At 45.3% G+C, this 22955-nt stretch overlaps 2 protein-coding genes and 1 long non-coding RNA gene across 3 annotated transcripts in view; all 3 read left to right on the top strand.

The window, feature by feature from the left end:
- LOC138961206 (disintegrin and metalloproteinase domain-containing protein 10-like) overlaps window positions 1–22955 on the top strand; it is a gene marked incomplete in the record, with an annotated part of 136745 nt that overhangs the window by 84582 nt on the left and 29208 nt on the right. Inside the window, 2 exon segments of the mRNA XM_070332807.1 lie at window positions 5717–5912; window positions 7910–8063. Of these exon segments, the coding sequence (XP_070188908.1) occupies window positions 5717–5912; window positions 7910–8063 (350 nt within the window).
- On the top strand, window positions 8475–9611 carry LOC138962463 (uncharacterized). Its single transcript, XR_011454521.1, has 2 exons — window positions 8475–8888; window positions 9169–9611. It is a non-coding gene; the product is annotated as an uncharacterized lncRNA (long non-coding RNA).
- On the top strand, window positions 18026–22764 carry LOC138960926 (piggyBac transposable element-derived protein 4-like). Its single transcript, XM_070332561.1, has 2 exons — window positions 18026–18926; window positions 20979–22764. Exons 1-2 carry the CDS (start codon window positions 18304–18306, stop codon window positions 22162–22164), a joined length of 1809 nt encoding a protein of 602 aa, XP_070188662.1. The 5' UTR covers window positions 18026–18303; the 3' UTR covers window positions 22165–22764.

The following is a 22955-nucleotide window of genomic DNA, read 5'->3' as shown; positions in this document are numbered from 1 at the left end:
TCCAGTCGCTGCTAAGCCTTGGCTTGCCACTGTCCAACTTCCACAGGCTAGTGTATCTGCCCTTGCGCGCAGATTTTCACTCAGCCTTCGGCCTCAGAACCTTATTGACACTTTTGCCCTACCGAGTGCAGCCCTTCCGGTCACGCCGGAGCTGTCCACTCTTAGGGAGGACGGTTACCGTCAAGACAGACCTTGTGTCTACACAGAAGGTTCTCTTATTGGTTTGGAAGAGACAGGCAGGTACCCTCTTGATCTTGCCTCTCTCTCTGACTTTGGACACTCTCTCGTTCGATTAGGTCTTCCCTGGATCCGTTTGAGTTCCGGAATGACGCAAGTGTTAAAGACGTTTCGACCTTAGCTAAGGTCAACACAGAACAGATGTCTGTCCCGGCACGTCATTTCTCCCACGCCGTGTTTACACGAGGTCTCTCACTTCCGATTTCGCTTCGGCTGTTTCGGCGAGTGAAGGATCGTACGCATTAGCATCAGTTCGCACCACCACAGTGTTGCGGGTACTTCTGCACTGGGGTTTTCGGCTACTTCTGGTTCGTAGAGGACAAGAGCCATCTGGCAAGAGTGATCAGACAGGCAGAAAAGGTGGTTGGGGTTCAGTTCCCAAGCTTGGATGAACTGGTGCATAAGAGAACAGCCACAAAAGCACGAAAGGTCGTTGAAGATGAATCGCACCCCCTGCATGATCAGTTTGCACTCATGCCATCTAGGCGTAGATACAGAGCTGCAAAGTGTAGAACCTCTCGCATGCGGAAGTCGTTTATTCCATCCGCCATCTCAGTTCTCAATGATACCACTTAGTGCATGCATGTGAAACTGAAAAATGTACAATGGAGTTTTCCTCAGAGCTAGCTAGGAATGCATTGTACTCTAATGTTGTCATGTTATTGCTGTGTTTTTTATCTTCATGTTTTAAAATTATCTCCACAACTTATAAAGTATACTTTTACACTAGAATTATGTTTAAACAAATCAAGTATGTATGTTTAATATTATTCTTATGAAGTTTTTTTACAACTATTTAGAATAGAACAGTTTGTTTTGAATGTCAATCACTGGGAGCAGTCAGAAGAGTAAGAATTCTGTTTTGTTCTCACTATCATTTGCTTATGAAGATCATGATGTTGTTCCATTGCTTAGTCAGTCCTAGAAATAATGTCCTAGACTGTTATCAGTATTTTTGCCCTCTTTCATTACGATGCTATGGTATTTCTGTGGGTCTCCACATGTGTTTGTTTATAAGGCGGAAGTGACCTCCCCTTGTACACAATAGGCCCTCAGATGAAGCCTACGGACAGACTAGAATAGAACATGCACATAACACAGAAGGTCTGCACAGCACACTCACACACAGCAATACAGCACACCGTCTTGTACCTCCTTCTGCCCTGCCGAAGTCGGGGTATCCTTTTTAATCCACCGAACATTAATATCCACAGCCATGTGTGTCTCCTGCCTCCGAACACACACGCCACAGAGCTCGACTCGATGTGCGCAGTTTCGTATAAAAATTATTTTCCAAATTTCCCCACTGTGTTTTATAAAATAATCATATTATGAAAGCACATACATTCTTATCTTAGTTATTATGTATTCATTGTTAGCAAACATCGGCATTATTCATGTTTTACTTTAAACGCAATCATTGTTATTTATAGATCACAGGCACTTGATGTAAGTAGGTCACACACGTGTAAATGTTGTGCCCAGTCCTTGTTTTTGTTTCTGTTATTATTTTAGTTAGCAGGTCTAGTTGAGCACGTATTAAGTATCATGTACCCACTACTAGTCATTGTGCATTTTAGTTAATGGACTGATGATGTCATTTGTATGGAGTCGACGCACGTGCGAGGATATGTATGTGTGGGAGGGGGGGGGGGGGGGGCGCGGGAGATGGAAGCTTGCTGTATGTTATGTAATGTATATATTGTGTGTGATACGTGGAAATGTGATACTATTTATTTGCATGTATGATACAGGTACAAATGTGATAATTGTAGGCTTATACTAGTGATTACTGTGTGTGATACATGAAATGTGATATGAATGCTGTTTTTATATGTTATACTCTTATTTTCTCCCAAGCGCAAGACAAATTCTTCTATGAAAATTGAAGCCAATAAAATTTGAGTTGAGTTGAGTTGAGTTGAGTTGAGTTCCGGGTAATCGTAGCACTTTGTTCTTTCCTGTCCGCAACTTACGACGTCAACCCTTTGGGGTTCTAGGTCGTTGGGGGCAGTGATGCCTTGTATCTTACTTCCTGTTCAGCTTCGGCTGTCTCAGATGGTAAGGTTTTGTACGTGATGGCATCTATTATACGGCTTGCGTCGGTCCCCGCGTCTGACTTTTGGTCTTTCATTGGTTTGTTGATGAGCAATCTTGGTTCATTTTTTGATGAGAGGTTGCAGTCTCGCCGGTCTACAAATTATTTCCTTTGTTTACGGTTTTAAGACGTTCTTTCGACTCTTCTTTGTAAAGAGTCTAGTTTGTCAGATGGTTTTTTGTCTTGCATCTTTCCATTGAACAAGGGACAAGTGTTTGTCTCTGGTTCATTACGAACATTAGCGTCTACCTCATGGGACTATGGTGCTGTGGTTTACTCAAGCCATAATCCTTTAGTGCTTCACTCCTCGGAGGGTGTTTCACTTGTGGTCATTTGGAACTCTTTGTTCTATTCAAGCGGGAGACGCACAGGTTCGTTTTGTTTTACTCGCTCGCATCGGAAGACATGTCTTGTTGTCTTCCGAACTTTCACAGCTCTCTTTTGAGTTAGGACTGTCTTCCTGGTCTTGCTGATTGCAAGAGATTGTTCACTCTTTTCGTCAGCTACGATCAAGACAGGTCAGTGAGGTTGGCGCTCTTTTCGGTTTCTGGAAGACGTAACTCACGAATCTTAAGGTTTTTCACTCAGGTCTCAACAGACTTTATGTGAAAGGGTTATTTATCTAATTTGACCTTATCTGGTGGTTTTTTACTATCATTAGCAATCTATGGGTGGTTGCAACCAAAAAAAAAAACCAAAAAAAAAGAAAAGTTCACGAGGATGCTAAGATGTTCCACGAACTTTTGTTGTTGACGGAAGACGATGTTTTATTAGTCTGGAGAAACATCGTTCAGAACTAGACAAGACATTTCTCTTTTTACGCCCAGCGTGAAAAGGGCCCTGTCTTCAAGCCTTTTGTCTTTTGTTTATCAGTCCCAGCTTGGGATTTCTTCTTCTTTTAGAGTTCTTTTGAAGAGACATAGAATTTTGAGACATGCAAGCCTTTCTTTTATAGGAAGGCTCGTATACTCTTTTTTGTCGGTGCTCACTTCTCCTTGATGGGGCAGTGATTTACGTACTTTTTGGGTCTCACGCAAGATATTGAGTATTTTGGACATACTCATTCTTGCATGGCTCATTTTGGAGTGCCAGACCAGTTCTTTGGTTCTTTCGTTTTGGACGGATAGAATCAAATTTGTGCAAGGAAGCACTGGCTAGATGGGCTTTCACACTCATTAAACAAGCTTATGAGTGTGGCAGTCAATGGGGGGGGGAGCGTTCTGTCCTTCCTCTGAGTTCGCCTAGAACTCATGGGGCCTGAGCTTGGGCTCTTTTATTCGGCGGTTCTGCGACCAGGCAAATCTCGATCGGCCTCACATAGGTGTTTTGGACGTTTTTTAGGACGTCTTTCTTTACTACTTTTGGCGGGTTTTCTAATACCCGCTGGGATGGTAGTGGTTGCTTACCAGTCATGGTTGAAGCAGGCCGGTTTCTTACCAGAAATAAGTGAGTTTCACTGAGAATCTGTTTACTCGTCAGGATGGGACCAACACCTTTCCGGCTTTGGTAGCCGCAGGGCAGGTTCTCTCCAACTTGTAGAGTGAGTTCTTTCCCACCACCTACATTAGCAATCTGCTAGATGTGAGTCGGGATAAGATATGTAATTTAATCGAAAATTTTAAAAGTAAATTTTGATTTGATTAATATACTTACCCGACTCACGTCGTTCCCGCAGTGGGGCACTGCGGTTATGAAATTAAAGGCCCCTCCTGTTTTTGGAACCGCAGGAGCTTTCTAGTTTGCTGTTAGGTAGATTTTTGGTTCCTCTTTCCTGTCATGCTCTCTTTTTCTTCATGAATTCTTTTCTTTTTTCTGCCTTCTTGCTCATTCACCTGTATTTTTTCCAAAAATCTCTTCTCTTGCCGCTTGTCTCGCGATTCATGTATAGTTTAATCTGTTAGTGTTCTGATGTAAGTCCAGCAGTAGATAGGTTAAGCCTATTTTAACATACTGGAAACTGGTAATCTTCCAGTAGGTATTAATTTAGTTTTACTAAAGCCTGCTGGGACACAAGTAATGGGTTAGTGCATTTGTAAACAGGAATCGCTTGACAAGTGGCCCCCTTCATCCCCCCCCCCTTCCTCGTCCTGATATGGCTCTGCGTAGTCGGCTGGACGTTAAGCAACAAATAAACAAACAAACAAACAAACAAAAGACTCACATCGTTAATACCCTCCCGCCTACCCCGCTCTAATTTACCCTAAAAATGAATGTTTCGCTTCGTTTCGAGTGAAGTATTCCAATATGGCGGCGGCGGTCTCGCGTGCTCAGTCACGTGACGGTATGGCCTTGACCTGTGACCCAGTTTACGGGGTCTAGGCTGTTCTTTTTTAGGGTTACTTCCCCTTAAGGGGTGAAGCGTAGTTCAGCGTCTCGGCACTTAAACCAGAGGTTAATGCTAGATGTGAGTCGGGTAAGTATATTAATCAAATCAAAATTTACTTTTAAAATTTTCGATTTCAAACTTATTGACACTCATAATAATGTTCTTGTTGTTGTGGAACTGAACTGACTTTTCATAGCATTACCCTGAATTTGTGGGGAAAAAAACTGTGTGGCACTGCACTGTTGAACTCATAATTGTCAGTTGGTGGCTGGGTTCTGGGTTATTAAGAAAAGTTTATATAAACTGTTCAGAATTTCAAGCCAGTTTACTTGTTCATTTTGTGAAAGCTCTCAGCCTCTGACTAGTGTTTTGATACCCCGGTAATTGCTGTAAATGTGTAAGTGTTATTCACTTATTGTAATGCTACAAGCAAGAATTTACACATGTGACATTTCACAATGGTCATAAATTATTTCCTTTATTCAAAGCACTCTCAAATTGACAATGCAATTTGCACACATTGACATTATGCACATGCAAGAACCTGGTAAAACAGCAAAGCAATACACCGAGTCGCCGACAACATGCCATACCCTTTGATCAATCAGGAAAGGGTATGAAAACCCTTTACTTTTTTGGTGAAAGGGTATGAATACCCTTGACCTCAGAGCCTGTGTGGAACCCTGCTACCAAGCCATTGGCTGCTATTTTTGTGTCAGCAGTGACATAGCATTTCTGGAAAATCCCGGAACGGAGAAGACGGGTAAACTCGTCCTAAGGCGCTGCGGCTGCACAAGCGCATGACGGGTATACCCGTCCTAAGGCAGTCAAGTGGTTAAATTAAAATTTATTGTTGAAATTTTCGATTTACCTCCACTTTAAAAATCTCTCCCTTTTAAGACCTGAATTTTCTTCGATTTTTGGCCACCTACAAAAAAAGGGTTCTAACGTGCTCAATAAGTTTGTGACTGTAGGCAGGCCTGTGGTCAGCTTTCAAGTGTCGTTGGCAGGGCCTGCGAAGGTGAATGCGTTTTATTCCCTTGTTGTCTGTGCAGCATGACATAGGCTCAGAGGAGTGTGCTCCCTATGACACCAGCCGCGCTGACGCTAGCAACGGCAACTACATCATGTTCCCCAGTGCCACCAGTGGAAACAGACTCAACAATGACAAGTTCTCCAAGTGCAGCAAAGACAACATGACCCGTATCATTCAGCAAGTTGTGGATTCCAAGAGAGAGATGTGCTTTGTGGGTAAGTCTGCTAAGTGGTTTGCAATGCAAATCCAGTTCAAATCCAAAACAGATAGACTGCTGACGTTCCAAATCAAGAATCAAATGTCAAGATATGTTAAATAATTGGAATGTTTAATTCAGAAAAGTACTAAAGTGAATTAAACATTCCAATAATATAACCTTTCTTGTTATAGGATTTTGAAAGCAAGTCAGTCTGGTTTGGTTCTGACGAAATCAGTTAAATGTTTTTGGCTCACGTAAGTGTAGCCTATGCGATCGTAACTTTGTCTGTCTGTGCGTGCGTGCGTATGTGCGTGCGTGCGTGCGTGTGTATGTCTGTGGTAGAAACTCTAACATTTGAAGACGTCACATTACATTGACGTCACATTATGACGTAAGAGGGTTAGACGTCACGCGAAGGAAGTACTGAAAGTCTCGGTCATTATTATTTTGAGCGGGCCGAGACTAGTTGGCAGTCGTGTCCCTGTAAGTAGGCTACATGCAGACAGACAGATCTAGATCTAGTGTCTCGCTTTCTTGCACAGTTTCACCTATGCTCTTTCTGTGTGTGTGTGTGTGTGTGTGTGTGTGTGTGTGTGTGTGTGTGTGTGTTACTGTTTGTCGATTTCTTACGTGAGCCTTGATGGCTTCGCCTCTTGTTATTATTTTACTACCGTATTTTCCGGGTTACAAGGCGCTACAGCGCATAAGGCGCACCCCCTTCTTTTTAAACAAAATTGTAATCCAGTCACCCATTGGGCGCAGGGGGCCGATAGGGCGCACCAAAATTAAAAAAGTATACCGGTAACAAACGGTCGAAGAATGAAAATAAGCCGCACATCAAAGGAAGAATACAGAGTGGAAATATGTGTGCTCTGTGTGTGCAGCGAGATCAAAGGCAGGTCCATTGTGATAGCTGGGTTGCCTTGTTTAGACACTGACCTTCTTCCCAGGGGTCAATGACCCAGTTTTTGCTATGAGAGGTGGTTCCCCTGTCATAGATCTGAGAGAGGAAACACTTCCTGCACCGGGGTCAGTGACCGAGTTTAACCTATGGGGCGGTCTCTTTGATGTCTTGAGAGGAAACTTGGCCAGGGTAGTACCTAGTAGCTGAAACATGCATTATCACAAGTTGTTTGACTGGTACTCAGGCGGTCTCTTTGATTTTTTTCGTATTTCATACACGGATTAGGCGCTTTGTTATACAAGACGCAGGGGTCAAACTCGAGGAAAAAAGTCGCGCCTTATGACCCGGAAAGTACGGTACTTTTGTGTTTTCCCCCATAGATAATCTTCATAATTTGCAATAGATTATTGTTCCTGGAAACACAAATGTCATGTTCTGGAATCCTCTTGCTTGATTGTCAGAGGTTCAGAAGTTACAACTCTTTGATAAACTAGACTTCTGTCATGCATGAGAAAAGACTGTCACAAATTCAGAGGGCTGGGGTTACCCAAACCTTCATTGCCTTAAATAAAATAAAACTTGTTTCAAAATTCGGTTCACAATGTACATACTGGTAGTTTGGACTAGTGCAGCCTTTTCTGCTTACTGCCTAACTTTGTCACCATGGGGGGAAAGGTGACGCAAAAGTCTGCGTGCAATTTGCAAATAAGAAATGCTTGACCTTTTTGAGGCTATTTTGACAAATTTGCTGAAGAAAATAAATCCTAGCAACACCCATGAGTCCTGCACTGCAAACACAATTTTACCAGTTCTTATTAAAAATCAAAATTATTTAATTTTACCAGTGTTAATTCAGTCATCTTTCTCTCTCTTTGTCAGCAGAACATCCATCTACTTGCCAGCTTTAGATTTCCTTTTTTTGCCTCTTTCATTTGTGAGATTCCCGGCATTGGGAGGTGTTGTTTTTTCCGAGGGACCTCATACCATTGGTACCACTGTAACATTCTCTTGCTGGTAAATGTATTGCTTCTGTTTTGTTTTGTTTTTAATGTGAAAAAAGTTCAGTACACTGCATTCATTTGGTTTCCACTTTTTCTTTTTTCCTAAAGCATCTAAACAAGCATTCTGTGGCAACAAGGTTACTGAAGAGGGCGAAGAGTGTGACTGTGGCTTTGGGGATTGTAATTCCACTACCTGCTGTGTAGGGCGTCTTGACAACAATGTAGCTGCAGCATGTAAACTTACGCCCGACAAAGACTGCAGGTGAGTGTGTGCAGTTGGTTGCAGTGGAGCGCCTGTTTTAGACGATTTTCAAAAATAACTTTCAGGATTATCAGTGGTCTGGAAGACTAAGAGCCCCTTTACCTGGGACAAGCTTTTCACATCGTCGGGAGTGATGGGCTGTGTCCTGCAATCGTGACCAACAAGTAACTCTAATGTGTATGTTCTGCCGCGCGCGCACAATATGATACCCTTTTCTTTTGAAAATCAGCGTTCACGAGTTTACAAGAGTTTAGATTTTGTTGCTGTAATGATCGCTGGCACGTATCACAACATGTTTTAATCGAGGTCATGTGGGTTTGGCTTGAGGTCACATGAGTTTAGCGAACACTTCCAGTGATCAGCAAGCCATCTGTGGCGGTTTGTGGCTGTGATGATTATATTTTTGAAAGAACATGGTTGTTACGAAGCGGTTTACTCGTATTTGTGGTAATGTGTATTGTTGTAAATAGAATAGACTATAGCGATGGTCAGACATTGGAAAGGGCTATAGGCTGCATACCGTCGCGTTGACCGCAGTTGAACCTTTGTGTAACTGACAAGGTTTTTCACGTGCAAGTAATGCAGGCGACAGCTCACTGGCAATGTCATAGCAAGAACGACTTTGTAAAATCAGTCGCCGTCAAGGAGCCAAGCTCGACTCATGTTTTTCGTAACACGTTAGCAGACGGGCTCCTGTTTTAGGTATCTGACTGAAGAAGGATGAAGACTGACGAACTTTCCCTATCAGTCTACGTGATATCTTCCATTTTCATATTCATGCCAGGCCGGCGACTGTACTAAATGTTGGCTTTACACTCTTTTGAGGTATGTTTGAAACCGGTTATATTTTCATGTCATGCTGTCGTATGTGAGAAGAGTGACTGTTTCTGTGTTTAACGTTATTGTGTAGGCCTAAGCTATTGTGCTACACTGCTTAAACATGTGAGGGTTTTACGTAACGTTTTCTTGGCTTTAGAAAACAGGAATTAACGTGTAAATAATTATATTGGCTCATGCAGCTTAATATGTTGGACGAGTGAGTATTTTTATTGTGCGAGTGAAAGAAACTAAAGACAAGTTGATTTATGGACTATAAACTTTACAGTGTTCCAACTGGAGGGTTTTTCATCGCCGGAGGCTGAACTGAACCAGTCAACTGCAGCTTGGTGTACATGACCATGGCATGGAGAGCTGGCAGGGTTCTACAGTTAGCCGCCGAGACGAACTGGAAGGATCAAGGACTACGTCAAGCAATAGTTGCGATGTCGTGAGGACTGGTGCACCCTTGTCAGTCGTCTGAAGGACTTACAGCCATACCAACATCTTGAAAGCCGAAAGATGGCAGTAGGGTAACGTACAGTAGAATACCTATTCGTCTTACCTGTTAAGCTGCTTTGTTTGAGCCAAAAGGTGTCTGCGTCTTGGACTGTAGAGTTTCTTGCGGTGTTGTCGGCCTAGGGTACTGGTCGAAGCCCGGAAATGATTTTGTGATGTAAAAAGCTTTGTAAACAATAATAATTAGTCTTGGCAGTGTCAAGATCCATTAAATTACATATTCCTACTCCGAATCACATGTAGCATTGACACAATCGGAGATGCTAGGTTCTGAAAAGGCTAACCGTCTAAGGGAAGCAACCCCAACCACAAAAAGTGTAAACGTAGCCATAGTAATGACCATACACCCGGGGAGTTACCTCCCATCGTGCATGCCATGTCACTACTGCTACTGAACACGTGGCTCATATCATTCGACCTTACAGCTTTCGAGGGAGCAGGTTGTTGATTTTTGGGCTCCCCTGTGGCTGCGCTGTTTGGTGTTGTTTTGACACCCACCGGCCACGTTACCGTCTATCTTGCCTCCTGCTTCGTAGTTGGTGAGCTCTTTCCATTTTGGTCATTATTTTGACAGGAAATTTGTTGTAGTTGCTGATTTTCGTCCGTGTTTGGACCTGTGATATTTCAGTGACTACTGTTGGCCGCCATTTTTGTTGTCAGCATGAGTTGACAGATTTTTGTGGCTAGGCCGATGTATTTTGGAGGTAAACGTAATTTTACCTTCTTACTTGCTTGCTGCTTTGTTTAGTTGGTAAGCTTGTTCCTTCTTGTCTTTGGTTTGACAGGAATTTATCTATAGTTGCTGACTTTTTGTCCGTTTGGACTCCTAAATGCGTTTCAGTAACTTATCTTGTGGCCGCCACTTTCGGTTGCTCAGATTTCCTGACAGCTTATTTATGTGGCTAGGCCTATGTTATGGTGAGGTTCTCCTTACTTTACCTGCGTTTTTGCCTTCTGCTTTGTTAGTTGGTAAGCCATTTCATATTTCGTCATTACTTTGACAGGAATTTTTGTTATTGCTTAATTTTCGTCCATTTTGGACTTCTAAATTTTGTCCAGTAACTTATCGCTTGGCCGCCATTTTGTGTATCAGCGTTGCTGACAGTGGTTTACTTGGCTAGGCTTTAGCAGGTATCTACCAGTCCGTAGGACTGGTCGTGGTTTCGGATTTAACATGTTTGTTATGTTTTGTTCGTTACTCTTTCTGCCTCGAACAAACACTTTGTGGGGCAGTCATATACTGTTGTATGTCCTGTTTCTTCTCCTCGCCTTCTCTGCCGTTAGCAGATCAGGTGTTGCAGGTGTCTGCTTATCTTTGTGAAGAAATTTTCGCGTTCCAAGCCTGCGTCTTCCGTTGGTCCCGCTGTCTGTGGGCGACGTCACCTTGTTGGCTTCTTTGACGCTTCCGGCCGAGACGTTGTCTAGGGCGGATGTTTTGCTTCTTCGTCTTCTACCGCTGTGGTTGGCGATTCAAGTAAGTCGAGCTGGTCCACAGGCCCTCGTGAGGCCGTCGGACAGTCCCTGCTGGGACACAGCTCTTTTCGGCGGGTTCACGACCCGCAAACCCCTGTTCAGTCGCACCCTGGCTTCACTGAAGACCATTGTGTGGCTGAGCAATGGCGGCAGTTGGTTCCGGCTACTTCTCCGACGTACGCACCCGCTGGGGTCGTTTCCGGAGTTGTCTAGCCGTTTCCGACTGCTGCGCTTCCGGCACTCGCCGGAAGCATAGGTCCCCCGATGTACGCACCCGCTGTGGTCGTTTCCGGGGTTGACCAGGTCCCCCGATGTGCGCACCCGCTGTGGTCGTTTCCGGGGTTGACCGGACGTTGCCCCCCGGGCATTCGTCCTCTGTTCAGTCGCACCCTGGTTTCCTCGAAGACCATTGTGTGGCGGAGCAGTGGCGGTAGCCGTTTCCGGCGCTGCGCTTCCGGCACTCGCTGGAAGCATAGGTCCTCTGACGTACGCACCCGCTGTGGTCGTTTCCGGGGTTGACCGGACGTTGCCCCCCGGGCATTCGTCCTCTGTTCAGTCACACCCTGGCTTCCTCGAAGACCATTGTGTGGCGGAGCAATGGCGGTAGCCGTTTCTGGCGCTGCGCTTCCGGCACTCGCTGGAAGCATAGGTCCTCTGACGTACGCACCCGCTGTGGTCGTTTCCGGGGTTGACCGGACGTTGCCTTTTAGGGCATTCGGGCTTCCGGCCTCCGTCCTCGCATTCGGCGCTTCCGCTTTTCGCGGTCTCGTCTGGTGCTTTCCGGCTCCACCCGGATTTACTGCTCCTTTCGCTTCCACTTCCTCCCGGATGTCGGTAGCTGAGGAGCAGCGCCAGCCCTTCGGGCAGGTGGTGTCTCAGCTCTGGCCGATGTAGTCAGCGTTTCAACCTTCGGTTGTCGCGTCGACTGCCGTTCCGGTGCCTGCGGCTGCAGACTTGCCGTCTTCTCTCTCTTGGCCTGGTCGAGGCATGAGTTAGGACGACGTCGGGGGGGACGGATTTCCGGTTTTCCGGTTATGCCGTTTCACCGGCCTTCCACCAGTACGTGGACTTCGGTTTTTTTCGCCGGTTGTGTCGGACATTCAGTCTGTCGTCAGCGATTCCACACGTGCTGGTTATTGGGAAAAAGGCTTAACGCTGTCCTCTAAGCTGCGGCAGAGGTCACGTCGAAGGTTTTCCCGGGCGGGGCTTCGGCCTCCTACACTTCCTGTCTGGAAGCATAGGTTCTCCATCACAAGCGCACGTAGTGGCTTGTCTGGGGTTGATCGAGGACTGGCCTACGGGCGTTCGGGTTCCGGCCCCAGTCCTCTTCTGGTCTGTCTCACTCTTGTTCCGCCGTGGGCATTTGTGTTTCACCAGTGCGGCAGCCGTTGTCGGCGTGGTGTTTCCGGTTTTACTGGAAGCATAAGTCCTCCATTTCAAGTACACGTTGCGGTTTTGACTGGAGTTGACAGAGGACTGGCCTACGGGCGTTCGGGCTTCCGGCCTCAGTCTACTCTATGCATCTTTCGCTTCCGTTTTTTGCGGTTTTGTCTGCTGCATTTCCGGCTCTGTTCGGATACACTTCTCCTCTTCCTGACACTCCTTCGGAGGTCGGTGGGTGAGGAACAGCGGCTGGCCTACGGGCATTTAGGCTTTTAGCCTCAGCCGGGGCAGTCTTCACTTTACCTGTTGGGTGTTGCGTTTACTGCCTAGTCAGTTCGGGTGGCCCTGGACGTTTCCCCTATTCACGACCGTCAGTAGGGGGATAAGTCAGGTCTTTTTTCCGGTTGGATGGTTTTCCGGTTTCCGGTCATCTCATTCATCAGTTTACCACCAGCAACTGTGACTTCGGTTTGCGTTCGTAGCTGAGCTATTCTGGTTCTCAGTCTTTAGTCAGCAATCGAACACGTTCTGGATTTCCGTCGCAGCTCAAGCTTCGGCTCAGGATTTCCCTTGGGTGCATCGACATTGGTGGCTTCCTTGTTGGTTGACCTTGTTGTCGATGTCGGACTTCCGTTCCGTGAAGATAGGATGTTTTTTCTACTTCCGGTTCCTTAGTCACCTTTTGTAGGTACCACGGGTTGCAGGTTTTGGCTAGGCCATCTCCTCCCGAAGGTGGTATCTCTAGTGTTTTGGTTCTGCCGCTGTTTCTACTATGGTTCAGTTCCGGAACATGCTCAGCCTTGGCTGGCTTCGGCTACACGGGCTTCACCTTTTGTTCCTTCTTGCTTATTCAGCCTTTGGAACTTGCCTCCTTTCTCTACTCTGTTGGCCAGCCCTTGCTAGGGTGAGCATGGAGCAGATGAGGCTGCCCTTCCTTCTCTACGCTCGTACGGCGGGTGTCGGAGGGACTCGTTTCTTTCGCGTTCTCAGTTCCCTGAACAGTCAAAGAGAGTCGCTTAAACTTTGCCTGCAGTAGAGATTCAGTCGAGTAGAGATCACCAGGTCTCTGACTGCTTTACAAAGGTTGAAGGAAGGTAGGGCTAGCATACTCAGAAACATGCTTAGCAGAAGCATGCTCATTCCTCTGGTTAAGCTAAGCTGGCAGCCAATAGGCAGCCTTGGCCGGGCAACAGCCATTCCACGTTGCGGCGATGGTGGTTGTTGCCTTCCTGTTTCTTGTGGCTTGTGGGGTTCTCTGGCTTCAGGTTACCCCTGTTTGGCCACAAACGTTCGGACTTTGGTCCTTGTTGTCTTTCATCGAGTCGGACTCTGTCTTTCTCTAGTGATCAGACGCGTTCTGGTGTTTCGTCCAAACTTAAGGTTCACTTGAGTTGGCCTCGGAAGTAACATTCAGGTTTTCCTGAGGGGGCATTGTCTTGGACAATGGATGTTTGAGGAGTAGTTCTTTGTGGCTTTCCTCCTCTCTCTCAGGTTTTGGCTACTCTTCTCCTTCGGGCAGAGGTTTAGTTAAGGTTCGGTTCCTGTGACTTCAGTCTTGGGCCTTTCCTCTCTTCTTCCTCATCTTAGTATGAGGCGAGTCCGGATGACGTCCGTTGGGTCGGGTTTCCTTACAGTCGCCCGGCTACAAAAGGCAACTTTGTCTAGGGCGGTTGTCCGTTTTTTCTCCGCGTTGGACTCTGTCTTCAGACAGGGACAGACGCGCTCTGGGTTTCTGGCCAAACTCAGGTAGGCTCTTGATTTGGCTAGGAAGTTAACTGCCTGTTTTTTCCCTGAGAACTCTGGTTTCGGGAGTCTTATGGCTGGCTGGCTTCACGGTTTACGTTTACCAGTCTTGGTTTTCTGCTTTCGGTTTTTGATTCACTCTCGATTACCTTCAAGCAGACTGTTTTGGGAACATTCTGGCTTTTAGCCATTTTGTTTATGGTTGCCAGTCACATCGGTTTTTGACCACCGTGGGTCCTCACTTCCGGTAGCTGACGCACAGTCGTAAGTGGCTGCTGTCGGGTGCTACCTCTCTCCCTGCGTTCGCAGGGACTGGTAGGGGATGACTGGCGACCTTCTATTTGTGAGTTTTCTCTTCGAGGTGGACTCTGGTACTTAGTGCTTGGATGTCTCTCTCTCGCTCTTTCGTGGGGATTGGTCACTCTTTTTTTTTGAGCTGACTTCTTTCTCACAAGCCTTTTGGGCTTTACTACATCCCAAGGTTTGCAGACTTTGGCATGGTTGTCTTAAGGTCACCGCGGGGGTTCGTCCTTCTCAGTTGAGGGGACAACCTTACGCACGGATCTTCTCAGGACATTAGCATTTCCTTCCAATAAAAGGGGGGGGGGGAAGCTTGTCTTTCCCTTGGCTCGCCAGGGTTTTTTAATCCAAGGCTTGGGTCTATTCCTGTGCTGTTTTTTACGGCTAGGAGATTGGAAGAAGTGCTGAGCACAGCTTTCTGGATCTCTGAGGTTGTCTCTTTCGCTTTGCCTGAGATACTTCTCGGCTGTCAATCAGGACTTTCCTTGGTTCCCTCACTGCCTGTTGGCAGTGGGCCAGCCCTGGCAAGGGCTTTTGAGTGGGTTAGATTTTCTTTCCCACTGGGACCGCCCTGATTCTTTGGCAGCGGTCCAGGTTTTTGGCAAGGTTTTTTGAGTGAGTTAGATTTTTCTTTCCCACCGCCTTGTTGTTGCAATCTGCTACATGTGATTCGGAGTAGGAATATGTAATTTAATCGAAAATTTTATTGTAAATTTTCATTTAATAAATATACCTACCCGAATCACATAGTATATTCCCTCCCGCCAACCCCGCTTTTGATTTGGAGAATTTATTCTTTAGGTCGAATGATATGAGCCACGTGTTCAGTAGCAGTAGTGACATGGCATGCACGATGGGAGGTAACTCCCCGGGTGTATGGTCATTACTATGGCTACGTTTACACTTTTTGTGGTTGGGGTTGCTTCCCTTAGACGGTTAGCCTTTTCAGAACCTAGCATCTCCGATTGTGTCAATGCTACATGTGATTCGGGTAGGTATATTTATTAAATGAAAATTTACAATAAAATTTTCGATTTAACACCAGGTTTTTGCGTGTGTGAGTGCGTGTGCGCTTGTGCCTTGTAAGCTACTGTAGCGGACAACTAATCAGATTACATTCAAGCCTGTAAACAAATACTAAACTTATAGAGTGGTGTAGAGACATTTATGAGTGTCTAGAAACGGGCCAATAAAGGACCATAACATCTGGCGCAATAAGGGCTATACCACTCCATAACAATGGTATCATATTTAGCGCACACTACACAGCATACTTTTCACAGTTGTTTGACCCGATCGCAGGATAGGACCGATCAGACTCTTCCAGACAGCTGAAAGTCCTGACAGAGTTTATTTCCGGAAAACGTCTATTTAAGACTTCCCACCTTTTAAGACTTTGCTTTTCCAGAGTTTTTGTTCATCACCATCATAAATCTAGCTCCATTTTAAGACTTGATTTTCTCAGAATGTTTGAGGTCTAAGAGTATTTTATTGTGGATGAGAGTGCAAAATAAGAGCCAGCACAGCCTGAATCAATTAAAAGCAACGTCCGCACAGACAAAACAGCGACAGATAACCTGATATCTTAACAATTGTGTGCACACATGGACAATCATATACAGCCTGTTCCAAAAGAAACGCAACCAACCTGTTTGCAAAATCAAAGTGCAAAATTTATTTTGCAAATAATATTTCATGAAGTTACATACGTGACGACATAGGGACAACTCAAGTTTCAACTGAGCTGGCAATACAGTACAAAATAGCAGTGACTTCTTCAGCTGGACTGACGGCAGAATGCCTCGTTTGTCTAAAAATGAAAGAGAGCGTGCTATTGGCATGCTTGCCGCTGGCCAAACGGCCCAAGCAGTCAGTCAGGTCATGAATGTTCACAAATCCACCATTTCTCGTCTAGTCATTCAGTTGAGGGTGACAGGTAGCACAGATGATACTCCCAGGTCAGGACGGCCTTCCGCCCTCACTGCTCGACAAGAACGCTTCATTGTGCGAAGTTACCGCCAAAATCCCTTCCAAAGTGCAAGAGCAGTAGGGAGACAGACTGTTAATGCCCAAGGAAGAGTCACAAGCCCGCAGACCATCTCAAGAGTGCTTAGAAGAAGCAATTTGCGTTGCCGGAGACCTTATCGAGGCCAGATCTTGACACAACGACACCGTCTGCTCCGCCGAAACTAAACAACAGCCCATAGAAACTGGCGACGAGAATGGGATTCTGTGGTTTTCAGTGACGAGTGTCAGATCAACCTAGATTGCACTGACCACAGAGTGCATGTTTGGCGACCACCCGCCCAAAGGCATGCAGCCCAGTACGTGCTCCAGAGGAACCCTTGGGGAGGACCATCAGTCATGACGTGGGCGGCACTGCTTCGTAACAGACTGATTGGGCCAGTTTTCTTCCAGTTACAGGCAGGTCGAGGTGGTGGAGTGACTGCCCAGCGCTACATCCATCAGGTGTTGCAGCCTGTGGTGGTGCCGGTCTTTTCAGCAAGACAATGCCCCTGCACATACTGCAATGGCCACACAGGTCTTCTTGAGGAATAACAACATCCCCACAATGGTCTGGCCACCTGTAAGCCCCGACCTCAACCCGGTGGAGCATGTGTGGGCATACATCAAGACGAAAATCAACGCACAGGTGCAACGCCCTTGAGACGTCGCTCAGCTCCAGCAGGCCATCCAGCAGCAGTTCCAGCGGGTACCACAGGCCTTCCTCAGGCGCCTGGTACTTTCCATGCCCAATAGGTGTCGCTTAGTCAGAAACGCTGGTGGAGGACACGTCCGTTATTAAACGTAGAAAAGACAGCTGCGTCCGAAAAGGGACATAAATTGTGCTTCAATTGTCATTGTTTTCCACTTTTATTGTTAAACCTGTTTTGTTCCACATGTTGTGATTTGGAAATGTACCAAAAATGAAATATGTAACTTCATGAAATATTATTTGCGAAATAAATTTTGCACTTTGATTTTGGAAACAGGTTGGTTGCGTTTCTTTTGGAACAGGCTGTATTGTTCATGTACATATGACTTTCTTTGTTTAGTGGGGCACTCAGCAAGCCTCGACCCCTGTAAGGGCCCCACTCAACAAAGAAAACCGGCACGGTTGGCCTAGTGGTAAGGCGTCCGCCCCGTGATTGGGAGGTCGTGGGTTCGAACCCCGGCCGGGTCATACCTAAGACTTTAAAATTGGCAATCTAGTGGCTGCTCCGCCTGGCGTCTGGCATTATGGGGTTAGTGCTATGACTGGTTGGTCCGGTGTCAGAATAATGTGACTGGGTGAGACATGAAGCCTGTGCTGCGACTTCTGTCTTGTGTGTGGCGCACGTTATATGTCAAAGCAGCACCGCCCTGATATGGCCCTTCGTGGTCGGCTGGGCGTTAAGCAAACAAACAAACAAACTCAACAAAGAAAGTCTCTTAAAGCCCCACTCCGCCTCATATGAGGTTTACAGAACGATGGTATCTTTCACTAAAACAGCAATTAATACTAACCTTATGGGACAATAGCATTCAACAACATTAAATGACACAGATCTCTTGAATTCCAATTTAGTGCGCATAAAGCGCACACCAGTTCTCGTGGTTTATTCAACCCCCGAGCCATCGGGGCCCCGTGTGACCCACTTCTTCATACATGATCAATTGAATGGCTTGCGCTTTCAATTCTTCTCTATATCTGCAAAAGCATGTTATTTTGCACCTCTGAATCTTAACCCTGGTAGCGCGACTCCCGCATATGTACGGGTTACTTCCCTTCCTCTGTCAGTGCGGCTCCCGCACAGGTACGGGAAAACCCAGTGATGTCATTCTCGAACTTAAAAATAGCATGCCCACTTTGAATATTGACCCACAAGCCAGCCAATCCGCTTCTTGGATACATAAATGGCCTCCACATCGCAGGAAACCCGCTTTTTCATTGGTTTAGAAGGTAAAAGACCGCGTTTTCCCAACAGTTTTCCGCGGTTCTTACCAGAGACAAGAGAGCGCTAAAATGGCGAGACTACCTGATCATCAAGAGTTTCTAGAGCTGTTTCTTGACAATGACAGCGACGAAGAGTTTATGGGATTTGATGAAGAGGATTTAGTTGGCAATCCTGACAACGATGAGGAAGGTGTCATGCACTTTTCGACCGATAATTGGGAGGAAGGTGACCGAGTACCTGCGGAACTCAGATTCACTGGCGAACCTGGACCGACCGTCGATCGTGACGAACTGAGGAGAAAAACTCCAGCTGAGATGTTTGATTTGTTCATCACTGAGGATGATTACAAGTCGATAGCTGAAGAAACAAATCGATATGCAGCAAATTATCTCGCCACTGCCCAGCTGAAGGAGCACTCGAGATTTCGTTCCTGGGTGCAGACGACATGGCAGGAAATGAAAGTGTTTGTTGCCATGACTATTGCGATGGGGATGGTTGTTCAACTCGACTTTTCAGAGTACTGGACAACAGACGAAGTCACGGAGACACCCTTCTTCAGAAAGATTATGACCCGCGACAGAGCTTATTTACTCATGAGTTTTTTTCATCTTGCCAACAACCAAAACATCATTCGTCGCGGACTACCTGGCCACAACCCCCTCTTCAAACTGGGGACGCTCTCTAGCATGGGGCAAGCTAGGAAAAGATAACTCTTGCTGCAAACCACGCCCACTCAAAAATCCGGTCGGCGATTTGGCTCCCGACCCCAGGGTCAGGTTACGGCAAAGTACGTCGTTTTGAGTGGTTGGTTGTGGACAATACTGACCGGTACCACTAGCAGATACATAGGGCTAGAGGTGCATCGACATTTTTTTCGCCAGGTCGCGAGAATTCTATAAAATAAATGCAAGCGAACTTTTGTCATTTTTTTCTTTTTGCGATAGGGCGAGTGCACCACCGAAATTAGTTGATGAGAACGTAGTCGGGTGTTTCATCTTTCATTAGCAACTGAAAAAATAAGGGGAAAGTTCCGTAAAGGTTCCCATTTCAACGGAGGAAACGACCTACCCCCCTCTTCGACAAGTAGTTACGGAGAATGCCGAAGGCTTCCGAGCGAGAGTCACGTGACCCGAACGTATAATTTTGGCGGTTGTCTGCTATTTTGTTGTTCCGACAATGTGGCACATCTGCGCTTTTCCGACGCTTCACACAGCAATTCTGCGTATGGATACTTTTTTCAGAAAGATGAAAGTCTAAATCGCCGAAACTGTTCTTTGGTAAGTACGGAATCCAACAAAAGAAATGGCTGACGACGATTCGAATGCATTGGCGAAACCGAAAGTGAGAAGATGCCATCATCATCATCATGGCGGAAGACAGCGAGTCGGATAGCGTGTTGAAATGATTAGGCTGATTCGTTCGCGCTGATATTTCTCAAACTGGCAAACGAAAGAAACTCCGCTGATGGAAGTTTAGTTTGAATTGAAAGTTGAAAGTGAAGCATGTTGACCAGTTGTGGTGGTGGTGGTGGTGGTGATGATTGGGGGGGGGGGGGGGGGCAGTGTTGACTTTGACACGAACAGAGTACACAGTCAAATTGGGATCAATGGGAAACAGATACGATATTGGATCAAGTTACAACTGTTTCTGTATGCCTTTCAAAGGATTTTTTGGGTATGGTAATTTTATCACTTTGATATTTCCTATCATTAAAATTACCCATTGTGTTGTATTGTAATTATTACAAATTTTTATACAAATTACAACAGTCAATATCTTCTATTAGGTCATAACTAAATATGCATGAGTTTAAAGAGGAAAAAAAGTTAGAAAAACCACTGGCTGGTAACACAACTGAAAGCCCACAACACTGTCTTGCAAAAGTGTGTGTGTGGGGGGGGGGGGGGTGTGTAAGGCAGCAGCAGCTTGAGTGCATGAGGTAAGTAGTAAAAGGGATAAAAACCAACACAAATACAAAGACAGTATTGTAGTTGAAAAGGTAGTGAGTGGACACAACAACAAATAACTGATCATAAAAATATTTACATGTTATTTGTTATATCAAAATCAATATTTTAATTTTATCATGAATGGACCAGTCATTTTGGTCATGCAGCTTTTATTTCAGTTCAGCATGTTCATAATTATGCAGCAGTAGGGAGGTTGACATTGTAAGAAATTACCTTCGAGACAGTTTTTTTGTTTACCTAAGAATTTTTGGAACAAAGAAACGCATCAGACTCGGTATGTGCCTAATTTATTGGAAGATTAACAAGATCTTATTTTTCCATATTTGGAAGATAATCCTGATTCAGATGTGGAACAACCATCAACAAATAAGAAAAAAATTAGCAGCAATGTCTGGACATAAGAGCCAGAAACAATAACTTTTGAAGGTTCACTCAGTACATCAAAATTCAGATTTTCAGGCAGATAAAAAGGTCCTGTTACACTTTTTTGTGTGACTTCCTACTCCGCAACCTGTTCTGTTGTATAGTATTTATGACAAGAAAGCCCTTTAAATCAATTACAACAGGTTTTAGCTGAAATTGTGTGCAGGACAGGTTGTAAAGGGTGCCGGTCACTTTTTCAGCAGAATTTTTCAGCAGCCCTAAAATCGCAATTGTTAAAAAAATCATTAAAAAAATCAAATATGTACCGATCTTCAAAATTTAAACTGCTTTACAATTCTGATGGCTTGGAGAATGTAGTTACATATAAAAAGTTTGAAAAAAATCCAAAGAAAAATATGGTTGCCCCATGCTACGCTCTACACTAACCTGATAACCCGATTCGCCACCCTGTACACCCCACATCGAGAGCTGTCACTTGATGAGGGAATGGTGCCATGGAGGGGTCACCTTTCCTTTAGAGTCTACAACCCTGACAAACCAAAAAAGTATGGGATCAAAGCCTACATGGTGTGTGACGCAACCAACGGCTATTGTGCGAAGTTCAAGCTGTACACAGGTAAATCAACCACACCTGTGTCAACGAATGGAGCAACCTATGATCTTGTTATGCATATGTTGGGGGGGTATTTTGGGCAAGGATATGTTTTGTACATGGACAATTACTACAGCAGTCCCATATTGTATTGGGATTTGTGGCTTTCGGGTGTGGGGGCTTCGGGGACACTTCGTGCCAACAGAAAAGGTGTCCCCCAGGTTGTCAAGGACAAGAAAATGAAGGAGAAGGGGGAGACCTTTACAGTGCACAATGCCAACATGATGTTGATGAAATACAACGACAGGAAAGTAGTACATCTCCTATCAACAGTGGACACATCAGCCCAAAAAGCGACCGGCAAAACTGATCCAAGAACCAACACTCCAATCACAAAGCCAGAAGTGGTCGTAAACTACAACTCCCACATGGGCGGCGTTGATCGTAGTGATCAAATGGTCAGCTACGCGACTTTCAACTTTCGTACATTGAAGTGGTGGAAGCGTGTAATTTTCCATGTCATCAGTTTGTCAGTATTGAACTCTTACTTGATGTACAAAGACTGCACTAGAGATCAACCCCCGTTGTTACACCGACAGTTCCGGAAGAAACTTGTTCAGAGCATGATAAAATCTGTCCGACCTGAGGACGTACCTGGCATGAATGGACGGAAAAGAGCTGGACGGCCATCTGCGGACAACATCATCAGACTTCAGGCAAGGGGCCACATGCCAGAGAAAATTGTGGGAACCGGGAGGAAAGACAGGATTGCTAGGGCGTGTGTAGTTTGTGAGCCAGCAGAGAGGAGCAGAGTTCAGCCGGGACAGAAGAGGAAGAGGTGTGGCAGGGAGTCTACCTACCAGTGTGACACCTGCAGACAAACTCTTTGTGTCACTCCCTGTTTCAAGATCTACCACTCTTTCACAGACTATCAAAAGAAGTATCTGGAGTGGAAAGATGCTCAGGAAGCTCCTCAGGAGTAAGTGATAGTCTGTCATCATCTTACCTGGCAGACTTACCTGTGCTATACCTGGAATTTGGTGACACTTGACACTGATTATGACTGAAAACAATTTGTGCAGTGTGTGTGCTAAAATGTAAGGACATAATGTGTGTACAACTTTATTGTGGAGAACATTTTCACAACTGGTGTGGAAAAACTTACCTGGACTTACCTGCTGATTCATGAGGACAAAACAGTGAAAAAAAAGGACTCAATGACTGTCACAGTGTGTTGTGTTGTTCCCTTCATCAAGATGTGTTCTCATCATGCATATTGTGTTTTTTGCTGAATACAATTCAAGAAAAGTGAGTACTGTTTTCATTTTGTTGTTGTTTGTTTACAATATTTTGTTTATTTTCCGTTGTTTACTAAATGCAGAATCCAGTTTTTATACAAACATGCACATCAACTTGTAGAGCAGAGTCTCCTCTTTCCAATGATATATAACATTAGTAGAAACAGATAAGAATGGGGATGCTAGAAAGCATTTCTCCACACCACCCAACCTCAGACATGCTGAGTCTGGAATAAACCCAGCCCATGGCACTGAAACAAAGGCAGAGTAATAGAGCGCTAGAAGGGTTAAATACAACAAATGATTGATAGTGACACAAAACAGAGTGGCCGCGTCTTCAAAGAATTTGTAGTGGTTTGCGGAATATTTGTCTGCTTTGGCAATGGTAAGATGCAGCTACTTTGACGTGATAGTCGCCCTGTTGCAGTAGTATGTTTGTATGCACGCAATACTCAATCTACACAGGCACAGCTACA

The sequence above is a fragment of the Littorina saxatilis genome, linkage group LG3, assembly GCF_037325665.1.
Source record: "Littorina saxatilis isolate snail1 linkage group LG3, US_GU_Lsax_2.0, whole genome shotgun sequence".
Lineage (NCBI taxonomy): Eukaryota > Metazoa > Mollusca > Gastropoda > Littorinimorpha > Littorinidae > Littorina > Littorina saxatilis.
Note: the sequence above shows the minus strand (reverse complement) of the source record. Positions and strands in the feature narration are given on the sequence as shown.